This window comes from Indicator indicator, chromosome 2 (assembly GCF_027791375.1).
Source record: "Indicator indicator isolate 239-I01 chromosome 2, UM_Iind_1.1, whole genome shotgun sequence".
In the NCBI taxonomy this organism is placed as follows: Eukaryota; Metazoa; Chordata; class Aves; order Piciformes; family Indicatoridae; genus Indicator; species Indicator indicator.
Genome location: NC_072011.1, coordinates 29,773,074 through 29,793,089, shown reverse-complemented (window position 1 = coordinate 29,793,089; position 20,016 = coordinate 29,773,074). Strand labels below are relative to the sequence as shown.

The following is a 20,016-nucleotide window of genomic DNA, read 5'->3' as shown; positions in this document are numbered from 1 at the left end:
GTGAAATAAGCAATGACCTATGAATCTAATGTTCAGACTCATGCCAGTGGAAAGGTTTTTTTATCTCATCCCTTGCTAACGTGCAGAGTTTCTTTGTAACAGCTAAATACAGGTCTTGTCATCAGAATTATGCTCCCCAGAAGCAATGATGTTAAAACCAGGCATGTTGTTAAAGATCAGGTACTTTATCAGCTGATGTTATATTTATGTCTAAGGGCAATGAGCTGTGTTTTTTATTGTTCACATCAGTCCCACCAAGACTGAGTGTATTTAACAAGCAGGTGGGCCAGGTAAGAAGGAGCTGCTGTTTGATTTCCCTTTGCTCTACACAATGGGGACACGGTGTACTGTGGTGCCTCCTCCCCAGGGCACCTGTGGATGAGTGACAACCTGTGTGCCACTGCCTCCCCTGCATATGCAAACAAAAATTATGTAAGCTGGCTTCCTCCTGAGTATTACCTCTGCAGGGTGAGCTTCACAGGAGCAGTGCCTAGTTCACTGTGTGGAGTGTCTGGTTCCAGCAGTGGCCAGCAGTAGATACTTCAGCAGTAAGTTGAGGAAGCTGATCAAAACTATTAGTATCTTGCCCAGATAGCCTCACAAATTGCAGTGATATGAACCAAAAGCAACTCAGTTTTCTCCTAGGCAAATGAAGGTGTGAAATGACTGAATGTCTTCTATTTTTCCCTCTTTTTTTTTTTGTTGTTGTTTGGTTTGGTTTTTGTTTGTTTGTTTGTTGTTGTTTGTTTGTTTGTTTGTTTTGGGGGGTTTTTTGCAAGTTTCTGCCACCGAGGCGGAAGTGTCTTCTTCACACCATAGGGTCTGCAACAACGTATCAGGACAGACTGATCAACTACAGGCACATTCCTCTAGTTAATATATTAAATACCCTCCTATATTAGATACCCTTCTCCTCCCTTTTTGGTGCAATCAAACCAAATATGCAGTTCATAGGAAAGGGAAGAAGGGCGGGGAATTCCTGACACATTTACTGGTTCACCACTGTAATTTTTCTCTCCAGCTGACTGAAACAGTCAAACGAATGCTTGAGAATTGCTTTAATGCCACTGTGAGCATCAGTCTCTCTCAGCACACAAGGGTGGGTAGTGTCAACTCCTCCTAGAAATTGACTCTGTAAAGCAAACAAGGCTGGAGTCTACCTTTGTTGTTTGCTTAGTTGAGGAGGAAATGGTCTCATGGTTGTTATACATTGTATGCTCGAGGTATTATGTGCAGGTAAATAAAAGGCTTAATAGTGCATTTAAAGGTAAATTGGTTGTGCTGGTTTTCCACCTATTGGAGGAAAAGAAGCAAACAAACAAATGAAAAACTCATTAACCAGGATCATAACCTAACATGGAGATCCTGGACGAGGTTGTGCTATGTTGCTTTTAACAATTGCCTGTGGATGAATTAAGAACACTAGCCTTTTATTAGCAGCCAACTAATTATGAAAAACTGAGAAAAGCTGATTCTTTAATTGCTCTGCACTGCAATTAATTAGCAAGTATTCCCCACCTTGGTTTTTGTTGTGGCTGTGCTGCTGCAGGATAAATTAGCTTGTGGCACACACCATGCTGCATGTCTGGGCTCAGTGATGGTGATATTTTCCTAGCATGTTCTGTCATTCCTGTGTCTATCTTCCACTCTCACAGGACATTGTGAAAGACCCCAAGTTTATTGTTGGAGGAGCCACAAGAACTGACATTTGCCAAGGGGATCTTGGTGAGTAATGCCCTCTGGATAGATATGTTCATAACTACACCCCTTGTGAAGCAGCAGCAATGTCCTCACACATAGAGAAATGTTTGTCCCACCTGAACTGCTGGAAACAGTAAAGCTGGAGATACCACCCATGCTCTCCTTGACTGCAGGCACTGCTTTGGTAGCACCCTCCCATCTGTGCCAGGGATCATCCTGGCAGAGTGAGATTCATCATCAGGGAAGGATCTCCACATGAGGGTATTTGCGATGGTTTGAAACTGTCTTCTTAATTTTTCTTTTCTTCTCAAAGTTCAAGCAGAGAAAGCTAAAGAGTGTAAATAAGTCACTATTGGGTGTAAGAAAGCAAAATAATGATTGTTCTAAACACTTCCATTGGATAGATAGAAATGTTTAAGAACTACTACTCAAAACAGAGTCAGGGCAGTCGGAGTGGGGAGTTCGCTTCCTTGCTGGGCTGTCTGGCTGCTGCTTCTTCTTCTCTTCCGGCTGAAGATAACATACTGACCTTGGCTAGCTAAGTTAACAGCCTCTTTGCTTTTAGCTAACTCTGCTTTCTGCCAGGGGGGTCTGAGGGGGAGGCCCCTTGGGAGGTCCCCTCAGGGGAAGCAAAGGGAGCTTGGTTGTGCTTTTCTGTTGATTGTATATATTTGTAAATGTTGTGAATTTTGTATATTTGTACATATTCATTGCATTTCATCATAGATTGTAGATTTGCTTGTAAATACAGCTTTCATTTGCTTCCAGACTGAGCTAGCCTGGTTATTGTTGGTGTGGGGGGAATTTCAGCTCACACTGTACTGCTGTACTGTGAACCCAAGGGAGTCTTTTGTCTACCAGTATCTCCAAACTGCAACACAGTCTGCAGACATGCTTCTTGGTGTCACATGATCTGTCTTTTGGATTTCAAGAGAGCTGGCAGCCCCTCCACTGTCGCCACTTCTCTTTCTGAAGTGAAGAAAATGAAGGTTTTCCTCCCCTTCTCAATTCACAGGTGACTGCTGGCTATTAGCAGCCATAGCTTCTCTCACACTGAATGAAAAAACACTAGCAAGAGTGGTGCCACTGGATCAAAATTTTGGGCCAGATTATGCTGGAATATTTCATTTTCAGGTAAAATAAATGTCTGGCATAACACGAACACATTTCTGTCATTACATGCCATGGTCTATTTTGCAGAGGCTTGCCAGTTATAGCAAAGGAAACATCAATAAAACAAACAAACAAACAAAAGACAGTATTGTTAAGCTTACACTGTTGTTTGTGTTTTGAGAAACAACCTAGAGGGCTACAACAGCCTCCCATAAGCACCTGCATAGCCACTTCTGCTCTGTGAAGAGATATATGACTTTAGAAATCATTTCATGTTTTCCTAGGCACAAAACCCTCATATATCATGAAAGGCCTTAAAAGAGTTGGACTGGGATATGTAAAATACATTTGTCTTAACTTTCTCTTGAATCACATGGTGACCACTTGTGTGTAGCTCCTTGTGTGAATAACATCACTCATGTAGCTATAGCACAGCTCTACATTTTTAGTCTTTTCTTAAGATAGATTAGCCTTCCTTCAGAGTAGTCTAGCACTGTATATAGATGGGAATGGATGATTTACATATGACTTCTAACCAAGCCTATGATTGCCACTAACTTGCAATTGAAAGTGCTGAGACACCAGAGTCCTATGCTTAAGGAATGAGATGATGTCAGCAGATTCATGCCCCATCCCTTCTGAATAGTTTTGGCAGCACAACGAGTGGCTGGATGTCGTGATTGATGACAGGCTGCCCACGTTCAAGGACCGGTTGGTTTTCCTGCACTCAGCTGAGCACAACGAATTTTGGAGTGCCTTACTAGAGAAAGCCTATGCCAAGTAAGTTACACTGCACATGCAGAGTTCACTATGTGTGCATGTATTATTCACGTTTTGTACATGCATTATTCACAACTCAAGTGAGCAGCTTCTATCCAGTAGTTTTTTGTTGCTGATGGGGGGTTGTTTTGTTTCGCATTTTCTGCTGCCCTAATCTAAAGACATTGCATCCATTACTTCTGAGCTGGTCCAGCTTCCTGCACTTCATTAGGTGTAGTCCTTGCTAATAGCAATAGAGTTGGATCAAAGCCTGAATACTGCCATTTGTGTCTCTGCTGAGACCTCGATTGATGATTCTGGCTAACTCTCAGAGGACACAGCCTCAGGTTGTGCCGCGGGAAGTATAGGCTGGATGTTAGGAGGAAGTTCTTCACAGAGATGGTGATTGCCCATTGGAATGGGCTGCCCAGGGAGGTGGTGGAGTCGCCATCACTGGAGACGTTCAAGAGAAGACTGGATGAGGCACTTAGTGCCATGGTCTAGCTGATTGCTTAGGGCTGGGTGATAGATTGGACTGGATGATCTTGGAGGTCTCTTCCAACCTGGTTGATTCTATGATTCTAAACTATTTGGCAGGTAGCAAGCCACTGGAACAAATTTATGTTCAGTCCTTGCAAACCTGACAATTGACACTGAAGAAAGAAAATCCTAGCCCTTAAGAATATGAACAAATCAATAAATTAATAATTCAATTAATAAGGAAAGTAAAATTATCTCAAATATTCCTTCCATATATCCTGGGTACATTCTGGGGCACTTCTTTTGGCTTCAGTGTCATTGCTGTGTTTTCATGCCCATGTGAGAAAGCTCTTAAACATGAGTATCCTCATGGCTGGCATATGTTTTCCAGGCTGAACGGCAGCTACGAGGCTCTGAAAGGAGGCAGCACAATAGAAGCCATGGAGGATTTCACTGGGGGTGTAGGAGAAATGTATGAGGTTAAAAAGGCTCCTGACAATTTCTATGAAATCCTAGAGAAAGCTCTGAAAAGATGCTCAATGGTGGGCTGCTCTATTGATGTAAGTAAGAAATGGAGTCCAAATTTCTCAGTTCAGTTTTGTGGATTCTCTGTTAGAAAAATCTACTTTTTAATGACTAGTTACATTAATGACAAGTAGATGGACATGCACTTAATTCCAGAAATAATAGCTATGAACTGACAGTTATGTAATACTAATATAGTTCTTAGTACAGTTTTCATCAGGTGATGGCCACTGTATTTAGTGCAATAGTGACATAAGTATGAGCACTCAGTGAGAATGAACTTTCCTAACTGATTTGATCAGTTTTAGCATTAAAATCTGCATAGTTTTCTGAAGACTTACTGGTTCCAGAGACTACAAAATTTGGGGTTTCTTTCAGCCCTGGATTCTGTAACAACTCCTATGGGGACTTCGATGGACTCAAGACAATTTTCAGGACCTGAGTTTTTGTTTGTAAACAGGGGCTGTAAACAGGGAATTAGGATATGTCACTTTCATCCCCCCCGAGACTGAAAACTCCAGTTTTCCTAGAGAAAGGCTGCTGGTGGGTAGTACCTTCATAGGTTACTTACAGTGTTCATAGGTTACTCACTGTTTACCCTGTCTGACCCAGGGTAAAAGGAGCCATCCATGTATTCTTAGCTTTCTGGTGAAAAATGTCTAAACTTCTCAGCAGCAAGAGTGAAAGTCCCATTGCTGATCCTTGCTGACTGTGCTCAGTGGGAAAGGCAACATGGAGACAAAGTGTGCCAGGTTTCTCTGCCAGAATGAGCAGATGGAGAAAAGGGTTTCAGAGTAAATGAGAAATCCCACCAGACCCAAAATATTCATTTTGGATACTTGTAACAAAGGCAAAGTAAGTGCCCAGGCTGGAGGAGAAAGAAAGAGGCTTTCATTTGCACTCTGCCCAAGAGCCTTATCATTTAGTATTTGGCCAGGGGGACTTTTTATCTCAAACCCAACACCTGCCTGTCTGAAAACAGGGCTGTTTCACAAGCTCTCTCTTACTCAAGATTGTGTCCTCAGCTTTGGAGACTGGTGTTTTCTGATTTGAGTTTCTCTTCTGACAAAGCTTTGCTGCTTGCAATGATTAATTATTTATTGACTAGAGAAAGAGTATAAAACTCAGCTGGCTAATGGAAGTCTTCAATGCCATCACTGCTCCATAAATGTCTTTTTACAAGGGATGAGACCATATCGGTGCCTGATCTCAGTCTGAAATCACCTTTTCCCATTCCTAAGCTGACACAAACTACATTTGAATGGGAGTTAAAACTGAGATTCTGAAAGTGTAGATGATGTTGATGCAAAATCACAGGGACAGAGAAAGTATTTCAGCATGGAACCATATTATTTTCCCCTCTGAGTGAAAAACGCTAAAAATGTTTTTAAAATCCTTTTCTTTCCTCAAAGGATGGCATTGCACCATCACTGCATTGAGCAGCCAGGTAAGTTCCCTGTTCATAGTACATAGTTCATAGTCAGCTAGCCACCAACCTTTCACCTGATACTTGGAAGGGACCAGGTGACACCACTTGTGATCTCACTCTGAAGAGAGTGATTTACACTTTTTTTCCCCCCCTTATTTCAGACCAGCAGTGCTGCTGAGTCAGAAGCCAAAACCCCCTTCGGCCTCATAAAGGGCCATGCTTACTCGGTGACTGGCATCGATCAGGTATGTTCATCAGCATGGGGTAAGGAGGCCTGGGGGAAAAATAAAACAATGTCCCCCAACCTCAGGTGACAGGGGGAGTTATCCTGGGGGAGTTATCCAAATCCCACATCTCCTGTAGCATCCTGCACCTTTTGCCCAGCTGTTTCAGCAGCCTGGCCTGTCTGTGCACACTGGAGAAGTCCTGCTCCATAGCTACTGACAGTTGGTATTTTCTCAATCTCTTTCTTCCCCAGGTGAGCTATAGGGGCCAGCAAGTGCAGCTGATAAGGATAAGGAACCCCTGGGGACAGGTGGAGTGGAACGGCCCTTGGAGCGACAAGTGCGTATGCTGACCCGTACACACTGGCCTCACAATGCCAGACCCCAGCTTTGCTCCACCGCCCCAGTTACACCTCAGGAAAGGAAATCAAGGCTTTGAAAGTGTAGCACAGGATTACTGCCATGCTAGCATGTCACCCTCTGGATTTTCAAAGCTGGTCAATTATGGGGACACTGTCAAATTTGTTTAGTACACCCCTTCAATCTAACATTAGCCAAAAAAACATGTATCAATATAAAAGGGGTAAGTTAACTTTAAGACACTCCCAATTGGAAAAAATTTTACATTTGGAGTGATTTTTAGCTTATTTTTTGCAAGACTCTTGCTGTAGTACTTGTAATGCAGAATCCATACTTTGTCCTACCGCAGGTAAGATGGGAACTAATATTGTATAGCCACTCTAAGTAGCTTATGCACTCATAAACTCCAGTTGCATTTACTGTCCTGGATTTCTAAACATTTCAGGAATAGGCAGGGACCTTATAGGTTATATATGGCCATTAAATGGTGCCTTCACATGATACCTACCAAAGTTAAGGAAGGACCCCAAAACACTACAGGATTTATCTGAAAACCAGTCTTATTGTAGTAAAAACCAGCACTGCATTCACCCCAACATACACTTTTCAGTATGGTTTTGCATATACCCATGGTTTCATTTTTGTTTCACTTTCTTCTGTTATGGTTTGGGGTTTTTTTTTTTGGTTCACACAGATTTAGAGGAGATGATCCATAATCTCTCTGGGCCTTTAAAACTGCTGAGACATGCAGTCATGTGTAGAATGCTTTCAATGACCCTGTCCTTAACATGACTCAGAAATAAATGAAATATTTCGACATCAGCTCTGATCCTTTACTATCTTGAAAAAGAAAAATGTGGATAATTGTCCTGTATAATGAGTGATTAAATCTCAAAAATAAAAAGAACCCCAGCAAGATTAAGATAACAACAGGCATCTGGCAATTCATGCTGTGATTGAACAGGCTGTCTCTGCAAAACAGAGCTCTGATTCTGTGGCTGTTTCCCAGATGCAGAGGGGCTCACAGGTCAATACAAGTTTCTATATTAACATTTTGCAGTGATTACTGGAATTAAAACCTCAACATAAGGTGTCTTCTATTCCTTGTTTATTGTACTAGATTGGAAATGTAGCAGGATATGTTCAGTTTTTCCAAAAAGTTTAACCAGGTTTTTGTTTGGTTTTGACCTGCCACACCTGGAGTTGTAGGAGTGAATGAAAAGGAGGCAAAGATTTTACCTGAAATCTCAGTTACTCCAGCAAATCTCCCTGTACAGGGGAAGGAGCCTACTCAGTTCCCATTGACTCCATTTTGAAGAAACACCTGGCCCCAAATTACTGACAAACAGAAAAAAGGAGATGGTGCTACAGATGGAAAAAGTAGGAGTGTGAATTACCAAACTCCTGAGGTTTACCAACAGCCTTATTGCTCCCAACACCAACACCTGAGAGCAGTCCCAACTCTTTAGTGCAGGGAATAGCTTACACAAGACCATCCTAGAGCAGCCTTGGGATCTTCGGCCCATTCCTGCTTCCAGCATCATTAGTTGGGTCTCTGCAACCATGAGTGACAACAGGGTTTCGGAAACCTCTTAAATGTATCTGTGTTTGTGTGCCCCCACACAAATAAAACACTTCTGGAAGAAGAACAGCCTGCTGCTGTGTCCAGCCAGTTGTTCTGAGCTGGGGGAAATTAATTGCCACATACTCATGCTAAAGCTTGGGTTTGTTTTCTTGCAGCTCTCTGGAATGGCGTTCAGTAAGCCCATCAGAGCAGAGGCGCCTATCTCAAGCAGCGCAGGATGATGGAGAGTTCTGGTAAGCCACAGGTTTTTAAAGTGTGTGCCTTTAGTCAGAAACCAAGGTGTGAGTGGCTAGAAGGAGCAATAGGGGAAAAGTCTGTGTATGAGAAAAAGCTCAGCTTCTGCCTCACAGAGGGAAGGTAGAATACTCCCTTGGTTTCTGAGTGTTTCATGTGTGTCCATGTCTATTTTAACAAGAAAAAGCATTTTAAAAGTCAGGTTAGTTAGTGGCATTAACATATCTCAAACCCTGTGTGCTCCCCACGAATGTAAGACTCTTTAAATCCTTCCTGTGACCAAAGGTAAGCTCTACAGAAGGGAACGTTTTGCTGTGGCATGTCACCTACGAAGTGCCTTTAGGCACACACTGGAAAGGAAGGGAGTCCTGAGAAGCAATGTTAATTGTTATGGAAAGTAAAAGGACATCAAGTTATGAGTGAAATGATGCAAAACTTTAAGAAAAGATTAAGTGAAATGAGGGGGAAATGTAGCAGAAATTGCTTTAGAAGTGTGAAGACTTCTTCATGCCAAATTCACGATTTCAGACAGAGCAGATGGCTGACTTGCATATGATCCCCTCCTACATCAACCGTGCTGTGCACTACTGCCAGTGTGTCTGGTCATGTTTTCTAGGACCAGATGATCATCTCTTTTACACAGAGGTAAACCTAGAGAGGTATGTAGTGGTGCTATTCCAGATATTTCCTGCAAGTTAAACCAAAGTTCAATTCTAGGCCTGAGAATTGATTTAAGATAGATAGTTGTGGTGGTTCACACCGACACAATAGTGCAGCACATTAAACCATATAAAATGATTTATCCCAAATTTTGATACCTCTAGAGGGAAGTAGGTCCAGTGGCTGACCCACTGCTCAAGTATTTTGACATAGAATATTTTGAGTTATTTTGCTATTGACATTGCAAATGCAGTAGGGCATTCTCAGATTTTCCAAAAAGCTTTTGTGGTAGTTTTCTTGTTGTTTTTGACCTGGCTACAGCTGGAGCTCATGAGGTAAATGAAAACAGGGCAAAAACTTTACCTGGCACCAAAGCAACTCCAGCAAGTCTATCAATACAGGGCATGACTCAAAACTTTTCTCTGTAATGGAGTTATGAGTGTGCAAGTAGGCATCATATGGGTAATGAAATTCATTTAGAAGTCATCTGTCCAATAGAGCTAAGCTGATAGCTAAGTAAGTCCTCAGAGGGCAAATAAAAATTAATGAGTTTCAGAATACCCAGGCCTTCCTCACCCAGCATCTTAGCCATTCAGAGCAGAAACAAAAGCCATGGGGACTGAAATTTATGTTGAAAGGGTTAGGTGGACAAAAATCACATACAGAAGACAAGGAATGCTTCCAAAACCAGTCAGGCAAGTTTGATGCTAGCTAAACCCTCCACCCAGTCCATTAGACTTACTTTCCCTACTGCATTTTGACTTCTCTTTTGGCACTCTAAGGAGTGTTGTCTCTTTGCCCCCTCTAAGCCACACTTTGATGGTTTCCCCATGAGGCTCCACATAATGTGATGTATCCCTAAAGTCATTAAAATGGTCAGATGAAGAAAGAGATGGACATAGATGCTTCTCTACAGCTTTCACTTTGCTGCTACTGTGGCTCTTGCTGATGCAGTTTAGCTGAAGAGATGGTGAATGAGTATATTTCTCCTTCTGCAGCTGAATAGCTTCAGCCAATCCTGGTGGCAACTTGGCTTGCCTCCCTGGAAAGATGGGGCAATCTTCATGAGGTGCTTCAAAACGTACTGCTAGAAATAGTGAGTAGCAAGTTAATTAGGTCCTCAAGAGTTCAAAATATGTTCTCCATGACATGCATTACCCTTGGGCTTAACAAATAATGTAAGGTGCAATGAGGCTCTTCTCTTTGTTGACTGCAACCAGTTTCTACTGAAATAGATTAATAGGAAGGTTTACAGTTAGACAGCAATGTAGACATCATTTCTTTAAGTGTCTGGAAGCTGAAAGGGAACCCAGGAAACCTACTATGCACTCATGAGCCACTTCTGTAACTGTGCCTCAGGTTTTGGACCCAGCTTATTCTCTGCACACAAAACAATGGTAATTTCTCCTACAGGCTCATTTCTGTTAAATGAAAAATAAGAACAGCAAGACAAAATATACCTGTTTAATCACATGCATTGTGTTAATTTTCACCCTAAGCTAAGGGAAAGGGTAGTGCAGCAAGGGAAATTAGATCAAAAACTATGGAACACTTAAAGCAAGAGAAATATGTGGCATATTATCAGAGATAAGACCTTTTGTTCGTTTTTGTTCTTTGGATTTGTGAGGGCTGAAAAAAATCTCCATGGTAACATGTTGAGGGCCTGCTGACCTTCTTAACTAGACCAAGATTTTTTGGCTACATATCAGCAGTTCAGATTGGTCTTCTCCAGGTGCTTCTATTAGATGCAAAGAAGGCATCCTGCTGTTGGTTTCTCACTCATCCTAGTCTCTTCCTTCCTAAAATCAGAGGGTCAGAGCCTTCTATCCCTTCACCAGTACAAATTCAGGACAGCCCTAGGGAAGTCCAAGCAGGTGTTCCACCTCTTGGGAGCCAAGTCTGATCTGTAAAGTGCAATTCCTTCATCTGCTTGGAAGCACAGTGTGGCAAAGAAAGGGAGATTTTGCTGTGCTGCCCCTGCTCTAGCACGCTCAGCATCAAACTGAGAATTAACAAGGTCTGGGAACAGCCTACAAGAAAGAGAACAGAGCTCAGGAAAGCAAACCCTGCTGTTTCTTCACACCCTGAACCCAAGTTGTAAAATGGCCCATCTCAAGTGCAAATTAATATCACCACAGACATCTATTTCTATGCAGAAGAAAAACAAACCCAGATGTGTTTGATGAGCTACATTGAGGGCTAGTTGGGTTCTCTCTGCCATTGCTGCAGACAAACACGCATTCTTGGAGAGCTTTTGGTCTCCTACCACTCCATTTTGGTTTTAGGCATCAGTTACTGGAGGAAAATTATAGCTATAGAAGTTCACGTTAGGGAGGAGATCAATTTTTGTACCTTATTTATATGGTCCATGGAGAGAGAGGGACTCTTATAGGTAATGACTCAGAGCAGAGAATATATCTGGATGGTCATTTGCCCTCAGGAAGACCTAATATGTCTCCCCTTTCACAGAACGAAATTCAGCCTACCAAAACTACCCTCTTAGAACACAGGGGGCTCCTGTCCTTGCAGTGCCGACCATGCAAGCTGCTGTCTCTTGGAGAGCTTCCTTGCTCTGTTCCTTTTGCACAGGGCTGGGCACCATGTCCAGTGGTGCCTGGGCTCTGAATGTCCCTCTTTTGATTGTTTGCCCAGTCCTGAACACCAGACTCCTTGGCCAGCAGGACTGCTGGAATCTTTTTTCCATCATACTTGCTAGTTAAAATCACATAGCTTATGTGCTTCTCAGCATGCTGAGTAGGCTGGTTTCAACCAGCCCAGCCTAGAAGATCAAAAGTAGCCATATAGTAGCATTTACTCCTCCTTTTCATGGTCACTTATTTGTGTCTACCTTGGGTATAAAATATATGTGGTGCAATCTACATGACACAGTAGCAGGCAAAAGTGTCTATACCACCTTCAAGGGCACATTGGAGCCATCAACTCAAGTCCAAACACACTTTTTGTCTCTTGTGTTTGGTGTATGTATTTGCTAGGATGAAGTCTCAAGCATTCATAAAGGAAAGGAGGGTGAGCACCTTGAGTACGTTAGCAGGGGCCCAGATGTGACTTTAACTGCAGTGTGGGCAGGCCAATGCATGGTTTGGCTAATCAATCAGCATGTGTCCCTTGTGGTGCTGCCATGAGGCTGGCACTGAGCACACAGCTGATTTGTAGACAGACTTAACTCCTGCACAGATGCCTGCCATCCTCTGGTTGGCTCTTCAGTGATACAGATGCAGCCATTAAGGCCAGGATATTGTTAGCAAAATAACTCTCTCCACCATGGATTTTGTGCCAGTGTCACTTCTTTTCATCTTATACTCAACAGAACTGAATAAAATCAACAGAGTTCTAATGTCAAAAGAAAGGTGTAGGAAATGTCAGAATCAGTGTTAGACAATAATGTAGCTTGTGTTTTTACACCACAGTGAGTGAGAGATGAGATTTGTCTTCTCCCTTTGTGTACAGTGGCATATATCCACAGTCACTGCAGCTATTTGGATTCACACAAGCTGGTCATCTGGTCCTGGGACTCTGGGGGATAAGTACTTCTGCTGGATATCCTTCACTGAAGTGATTAACTGCCTATTCCTTCCCATGCTTCCTTCCCTTCTTTTGCTCAGGATGAAATTTGAAGACTTCAAAGTGCACTTTGATAAAGTCGAGATCTGCAACCTCACTCCAGATGCCCTGGAAGACAGCACTGCCCACAAGTGGGAGGTGACCATCCACCAGGGCAGCTGGGTCCGGGGATCCACCGCAGGAGGATGTAGAAATTTTCTAGGTAAATAGATACTGCTTTGAAAATGAGAAGCAGGCACTGAGCCCTTTACCCCACCCTCAGCCACCTCTCCTGTTATCCCATAGCCAGAACTGTGTGTGCAGGCCAAGCCAGCTGAGTCTCAACAAACAGGAGCCAGACAAAGGGACAAATATTCATGTGGTCACACTTGAGACTTCATGGTAAAAGAACTGCCTTCTTTGCTCTCAAGTTCATTGGATCTGATTGGCCTCTGATTTACATTTGCATAAGCAAGACCAGCTCAAAATAAGTCAAACTGCAGCAGCAAGTGTCAAATGAGACAAAAATCCATCTCAGCCAGCTTGTTGTTGTGGCTCTAAAGTAGCATGACGGGTCTGAAGTGTGTCACTCCAGACTGGCACCATCACTATGGGAGCATTGTAGCTATGTACTTTTAATAAAATCTTCATTTAAGCCATGGTAATTTAAGAAAATATCATGCCTAAAAGCTTTTTTAATCCTAATTCCACAAAGGACTTTACTTTGGGATTTGGCTTATTTTCTGCAGAGCTAATGGAAAGAAACATGACAGAGGATGGAAAACCTAAATTTGAGTAAAAGCTCAGCTTAATTGTCCCTTTTGGTTTTGTTTTGGTTTTTTTTTTTAGCAGTAGTAGTGTTGTTATTCTGAGGTGTGACACTCTGGTGTTCTTTACATTGGCAGAGACCTTCTGGACCAACCCACAAATCAAGCTACATTTGACAGAGAAAGATGATGGACAAGATGACTGCACATTCATAGCAGCGCTGATGCAGAAGGATCGCCGTAAGCTCAAGAGGCTTGGCGCTGAAATGCTAACCATCGGCTACTCCATTTATGAGGTACTCCACTACTTTGATGGTGCAGCAGCCACACTCCCTGTATTAACATCTTTCTCTGGGTTTGTACTCCTGCCAGTCATCATGACTTTTTAGGGCTTTTGAATTTAAAATAACCTTCTCAGTTATATCAAACCCCAAAAAGAATTCTGACATGGTTGGAATGGAGTCAGTCTTCTCAGAGGAGGATTTAGGAGTCCCTACAGGGCCATGTGTTCCCAGAATAGACCCCATGGCCCCATGAGTCTGTCATCCCCTGCCTGGCTCCCAGAGAAGGGATGTTATTTCTTATGAGCCTCTTGGGGGGCATCACACACATAAGGTGCCTATCCACAAGTGAGGCTGTGATTGGCAAATCTGTTGTCACTGCTCTGTGACATGCTGCCTGACACGAGGATATTTAATAGCAGGGAATGTTTAAGTGGGAAAACAACATCTCAGAATCCTCTTAGACTGGGTAGGAAAGGACCACCACTAACTGGTCTTTGCCATAAGGTGGGAGGTAGGTTGCTGTGACAGCCTGGGCAAAGGTATAAGTATTAGGGTCACAGCCAGGGATGAACTTCGTGGCAGGCAGAGTTCAGCTCTATGATTAGGAAAGGAGCAAAGATGGCTCTCAGCACACCCCGGCCAGTGCAGCATTGTCTTTGTTTCCCCTCCTAGAGCCCCAGCAGAGACGGCCACTTGGGCAAAGACTTCTTCAGGTACCACCCCTCCAAAGCCAGGAGCAAAACCTACATCAATTTAAGGGAAGTGTCTAACCGATTCAAGCTGCCACCGGGTGATTACATTCTTGTTCCGACCACATTTGAGCCACACCAGGAGGCAGATTTCTGCCTGAGAATTTTCTCTGAGAAGAAGGCCATCACTGAGTAAGTCAGAAGCAAGCCCCAGGCCCTCTGGTGTTCGCCTGCATGTGGGGCTGCCAGTCACTGGGGCACCCAGCCCAGCAGCCTGGTACAGAAAGTTCCTGATGACTTTTTTGCATTTGTCCATTTTTCCTAAACCTGAGAGGAGTTTAAGAGGTGGGGAATTAGGGAAATAAGGTTTGCCATGGTGAATCTGCTGGATGCTTGAGAAAGAGTTGCTAGCTGCCTGATAGTTTAGGAATTTGTGAATGCAGCAGTGTTTGGTTCCTGCTTGTTTCCTCACAAGTTTGACAAATGACAATTTAGTATTAAAAAGAGTATTGAGGGAAAAGTGTGTGCACAATGAATAAAAATGAGATTAATTCTTCGGCAGAGAGCCCATACAGCTATGTCCTATCTGAGTCCTGCTTGAAGTCTAAGAGCTTACGACAAAATTTAAACAGTACAAAAATTTGATTATCTGATTAATTTTATCTAAACTTAACCTGTACAGTATAAAATGTAATTTTATCGTTCACTTCTGGAAAATGTAAGATCAAACTTCGAGCACAAGCAAAGGCTGAATGTCTTCAGTTACTAAATAAGTTTTTCTTTTCTCCAGGGATCTAGATGAAAATGTTGCCATTGATCTTCCTGAGGTAAGACTGCAGAGTTAAAAAGGCAGGAGAATAGCTCAGCAGAAGCCAGCCCATGTTGCTTTTCCTGTCCTTGGCTAAAACACGTTCATTTCATAGGAACGTTACACAATTGCCAGCTTTGTGTATGTGACTGAAATAATCAGTTCTGCTGAATATAGTAAAAGAGTTGTAACAATCAAAACAATCATTCTCCTTCTGCATATACTTCAAAGCTGTGGGTGTCAGCCAGCACCAGAGGTAGGTACCAGCCACCCTGGGTGTGCTGAAAGCATCAGGGAGGAACATGGCCAAACACATCTTTTAAAATCTTGTTTATTATGGAAAAAATAAAAGGCAAGAGATATCCACAGACCTACATTTGCATTTCCCATGCAAATATCTGTATTTTACTTATCAATATCTGCAGGTCTTGATCCATACATGTGCTTACTAAAATGAATAAATTCTTTTTTTTTTTCCTGAATGGCCTGGTCTCTCTGAAGAAGCACTAATTGCAGCTGAGTGTGAGTCAGCTCCTGTTTAAGTGTATTCCTGCAAATAAGCCACCCATTGTGGTGTGTCTTCCCACGAAAGCAAGCTAAGCCAAGATCTCACGTGTCCATCTTTAGTAAAATTCTCATATAGGGACCAGCTAACAAGTGTATCTCCATTTTTGGGATATTAGGGCCATATTCAATAGAAAAGCAAATCTGTCTACTTGTTTCAGTATCATTAAGGGACTGCATCCAAACTTGAGCAAAAGTGAGGAGCATACATATGGTCAAAAATGTCAGTGGACAAGCAGTATCAGCAGGGCCACTTTCATTTTATCTTCTGTGGGTAGAGAAAACAAAGCCAGATTCTTTGCTTGCTGGGCTGTTGCCTTCTCTTTCTTCATTTTTTTGGCCCAAGAACCCCCCTCTATTCAGATGGTCACACCAACTCTAAGAGTGGCTCTACACTATTGCATGTCTCTGCTCAGTGCATACTGAAGCCTGGACTCCTGTGACTACAGTGAGCCATATAGCTGGCAGCCAGTATGGCACTGGGTAATGTGTCAAAGTGTAGCCAGCTCTGGCTGGTGCCCTCAACAAGGGTGAAAGGTCCCTGGATGATACCACTGGAGAGTAGTTGTTCAAGGACAAGGGAAGGAGAGTGGTGCACGGGTGGGATGAGAGGAGGGATGGGAGGCACTCTTGGTTTTGACATAGCCAAGGCAATAGCACACTATGCAATTGCCCAGGTGAAAGAAATGAAATGGTGAGGCTCCCTCTGAGCACCTAAATAGTAGGGAAGACTCAGGTCTAGCAATGTTCAGGAGCATGTGCATAAGATGTACTGCAGTACATCCGATGCACAGAAGGGCTATGGCATGTTTTACAATTCTTATAACGACTTACGTGGTTGATGTTGCAGCCTATAAACCCAACTCCAACCCTGCAAGAAACTGAAGAAGAAAAGCAGTTCCAGACACTGTTTGAGCAGATTTCAGGAAAGGTGAGTGCAAAGCCTTCATGCATGACATCAAGATGCAGAAAGGAGGCGTTTGTGCCGCCAAGGAAGGCTAGATGAAACCAAAATTATGTATTTAGGGAGTATGTTTAGTTGCAGTGTGTTGTTTGGGCACCAGATGTCACCATGCCTTATGTCTGCGTGAAGAAGGGTGCAGTCCCTGATGAGCAAGCAGGAAGACCAATGCTAGGACTCAAGCTCTGAGGAAGCCTGTCTGGTTCAGTGTCAAGCTGCAGTTTATTTTTCTTTGAATCAATGGTTCCTGCTTTGGATCTCCTTCAGATAGCCTTGTGCACAGCAGCACTCCTGTACTTTGCCAGCCCTTTAGTTTTTAGCCTTTTCTGCATTTTGTGTGGTTTTCTTTTCCTGAGTTACAGTTGAGTACAGATGGGTGATGTTTGTGTTTTCTGAGGGTTTTGGTATGTCTGATTATAGAAGCATTCCAGTAACCAGTGCTGCTTTTTTTTCTGTTTTCCCCCACTTTAGGACATGGAGGTATCTGCAGAAGAACTCCAATATGTTTTGAATGCTGTATTAAAAAAAGGTAACCTTGAAGTTTATTAAAGCTTTATTAAAGCTACCATTAAAATTCACCTATAGATAGAGAAATGAAGCCTGTGTTATGAGTCCTGCCTGGTGCCCTCCAGACAGCTGGGGCAGAACCAGAAAAAAATCTCATCCATGATCCAACAACAGGCTTGCCCTGCCTGCAGCAGGATCCATGCCAGCTCAGTAAGGCCATCTCTCCAGTGCACTACTGCTCTGCTGGGGAGAGACAGCACTGAGCTAGGACTTGTAAAGCATGGATGTAGTTCATGAGCTGGCTGCAGACCCTTTATGCAACACAAAACCTATTACTCTCTGAACCTCATCTCACAATTTATGAATTGTCTTCAGTAAATACTTCTTCTGTCTGGACTGTGACTTCTCTATAATGAGGGCTATCTTCATCTTCCAGGGCACAGGTCTCCTCACAATGAGGACTGAAAGTCTGCTGTCTCCGCTTATGAAATCCTTTTTTCTACTTTCAGCTTCTAAAAGGCAGATTTAGCCAATGACTTCTTTCTCATTATTGTTCTTTTTCAGCAAAGAACATCAAATTCAAGAACTTAAGTCTCATTTCATGTCGAAATATAGTTTCTCTTATGGATGTATCCTTTTGAATAAGTGCTTGAGAAGCTAAATGAATACTGAATATAATCATCCATAGAATATCTGTCATAGATATCAATATGGATGTGGTAATACCATGGCAGAACACTACCAAAAGGAAAAAAAAAATATTCTGTGACATTTTATTTTAGAAACTTTGGGTTAGGACCTTCAAGACAGACCATTTTCTGCTGCAGATTTAGTGGCAGCTGCCCTAATATGAGCACTTTTAGAAGTAAATCTCAAATGACTTCTGTATAGAACAGTGTATTTTTCAAGCCATGGTCTGTTTGAAAAAGGCTTAGAAGTGGTAAGTCAAGAAAAGTTTGTTGTCTGGAGGGTTAAATTCACCAGACAGAGTTGTGCATGCAAGTTGTGGGTCAGAAATTAAGGATGATTAGAGTGTTGAAAATTACTGATATCAAAGCTGTGGGACTTGTGGCAGCCAGACTAAGCTGGAAAATCTGGTCTTTCAGCTAGATCCTGGAACTCCAGGAAGCAGACGTGTGGGTGTGAGTTGTCTGTTCAGATTTAGGCATTTGTGGTGTAGGTGTCTCCATCTAAACTAGCTTTCTAGACTTCCTTTGTAGATAGTAAAAAGGATGCTGTAATTACACTTGTTCTGGGTGCACCTGTGAGAATGGTTAATGACTGCACAGATATTAGGCAAGAATTATCATGGCCCTGGTACTTCCTCACCAGACTTGTCCTTTGCAATGTTCTGAATTTGTTTTCTCATGACTTCTCAGGTAAAACTGGTTTTTGCAGTATACTTTCCTGATAGACGATTTTGTTACATGTATGACAAAACAGATGAAGTCCTAACAGGGAAAGTACCTAACATTTGGTTTATGTCTTGTTTGTTCAGCTGAGAAATTCTTATCTTTTACTTATGTTCATCCAGTCCATGACAGAGGTAACATCCTCTCAAACTTTTGTAACAGAAAACCAAACCAAACTTTATCTTCTTAAAGCTCTGTCCATAATGTAAGAATCCGGTGCAAATTAGTCCCTGTGCATATGCAATGAGAAATAGGGGACTGGCCCTAAACTTCCTCCCTTAAAAACCAGCTTCAGTAGGGTGCTGGTCCACATTCACATCTCATCCTTACATGGTATTAGGACACAGACAGGGTGTGCACTCGACCCAGGATCATGGCAGCAATCCTAGGTTTACTATTTAGGATATAATTGAATAGTTTCCATGATTTGCAATGCTTCCAAGCAAACCTCTGCATATTTTTGAACAAATGGGGAAACATCTCTTCCTCTGCTTTGGAAGCACAGGGAATGCAAACACAGTCCTCCCACTCTGGACATGGTATTTGGAGCACAATGAAGGACACAAATGCAAACCAAAACCAATGCTGTAGGAGCTCCTTCTGTGTCATACACCACCAAATTTCCTGCCCTACAGTCTCTACATAGTGGCACAGAGAAGGGACAAATTTTTATACATAGAAGCCCAAAAAGAATCACAGGGTTGGAAAAGACCTTATGATCATAGAATCTAACCATAACCTAATGTCTTCCTGCACACAACTGTTAGACCATGTCCCTAAGCACCTCATCCAACTGTCTTTTAAATACCTGCAGGGATGGTGTCTCCATCACTTCTCTGGCATATTTCAATGCTTGACCGCTCTTCCAGTAAATAATTTTTTCCTCATATCTAATCTAAACCTTCCCTGGTACAACTTTAGATCATTTCCTGTCATCCTGTTGTTAGTTACCTGGGACAAGAGACTGACCCCACCTCACTATCATCTCCTTCCAGAGGAGGCAGAACAAAGACTTGTAGACAACAATGAAGTCTCACCTCAGCCTCCATTTCCCCAGACAAAACAACCCCAGTTCTCTCAGATACTCCTCAGAGGACTTGTATTCAAGACCCCTCACTAGTCTCATTGTCCTTTTATGGACACACATCAGCACCTCGATGTCCTTCTTGTAGTGAGGACCCCAAGACTGAACACAGTATTCAAGGTGTTGTGTACAGGCGCACGACTCCTTGGTCCTGCTGGCCACATTATTTCTGACACAAGCCAGGATGCTGTTGGCCTTCTTGGCCACCTGAGCACACTGCTGGCTCATGTTCAGTTGGCTGTCAACCAGTACCCCCAGATCCCTCTCTGCCAGTCAACCTTCCAGACAGTCTTCCCCAAGCCTGTAGAG

General features: G+C 42.8%; 1 protein-coding gene across 2 annotated transcripts in view; it reads left to right on the top strand.

Moving 5' to 3' along the window:
- CAPN9 (calpain 9) overlaps positions 1–20,016 on the top strand; it is a 30,739-nt gene that overhangs the window by 1,969 nt on the left and 8,754 nt on the right. For both annotated transcript variants that reach the window (XM_054398810.1, XM_054398817.1), the window contains exons 2-15: positions 1,656–1,725; positions 2,717–2,835; positions 3,461–3,594; positions 4,445–4,613; positions 6,169–6,252; positions 6,486–6,571; positions 8,332–8,409; positions 12,694–12,854; positions 13,537–13,694; positions 14,355–14,563; positions 15,162–15,198; positions 16,594–16,674; positions 17,176–17,233; positions 17,776–17,840. In XM_054398810.1, the coding sequence (XP_054254785.1) occupies positions 1,656–1,725; positions 2,717–2,835; positions 3,461–3,594; positions 4,445–4,613; positions 6,169–6,252; positions 6,486–6,571; positions 8,332–8,409; positions 12,694–12,854; positions 13,537–13,694; positions 14,355–14,563; positions 15,162–15,198; positions 16,594–16,674; positions 17,176–17,233; positions 17,776–17,840 (1,509 nt within the window). The remainder of the gene's footprint in view (positions 1–1,655; positions 1,726–2,716; positions 2,836–3,460; positions 3,595–4,444; positions 4,614–6,168; positions 6,253–6,485; positions 6,572–8,331; positions 8,410–12,693; positions 12,855–13,536; positions 13,695–14,354; positions 14,564–15,161; positions 15,199–16,593; positions 16,675–17,175; positions 17,234–17,775; positions 17,841–20,016) is intronic.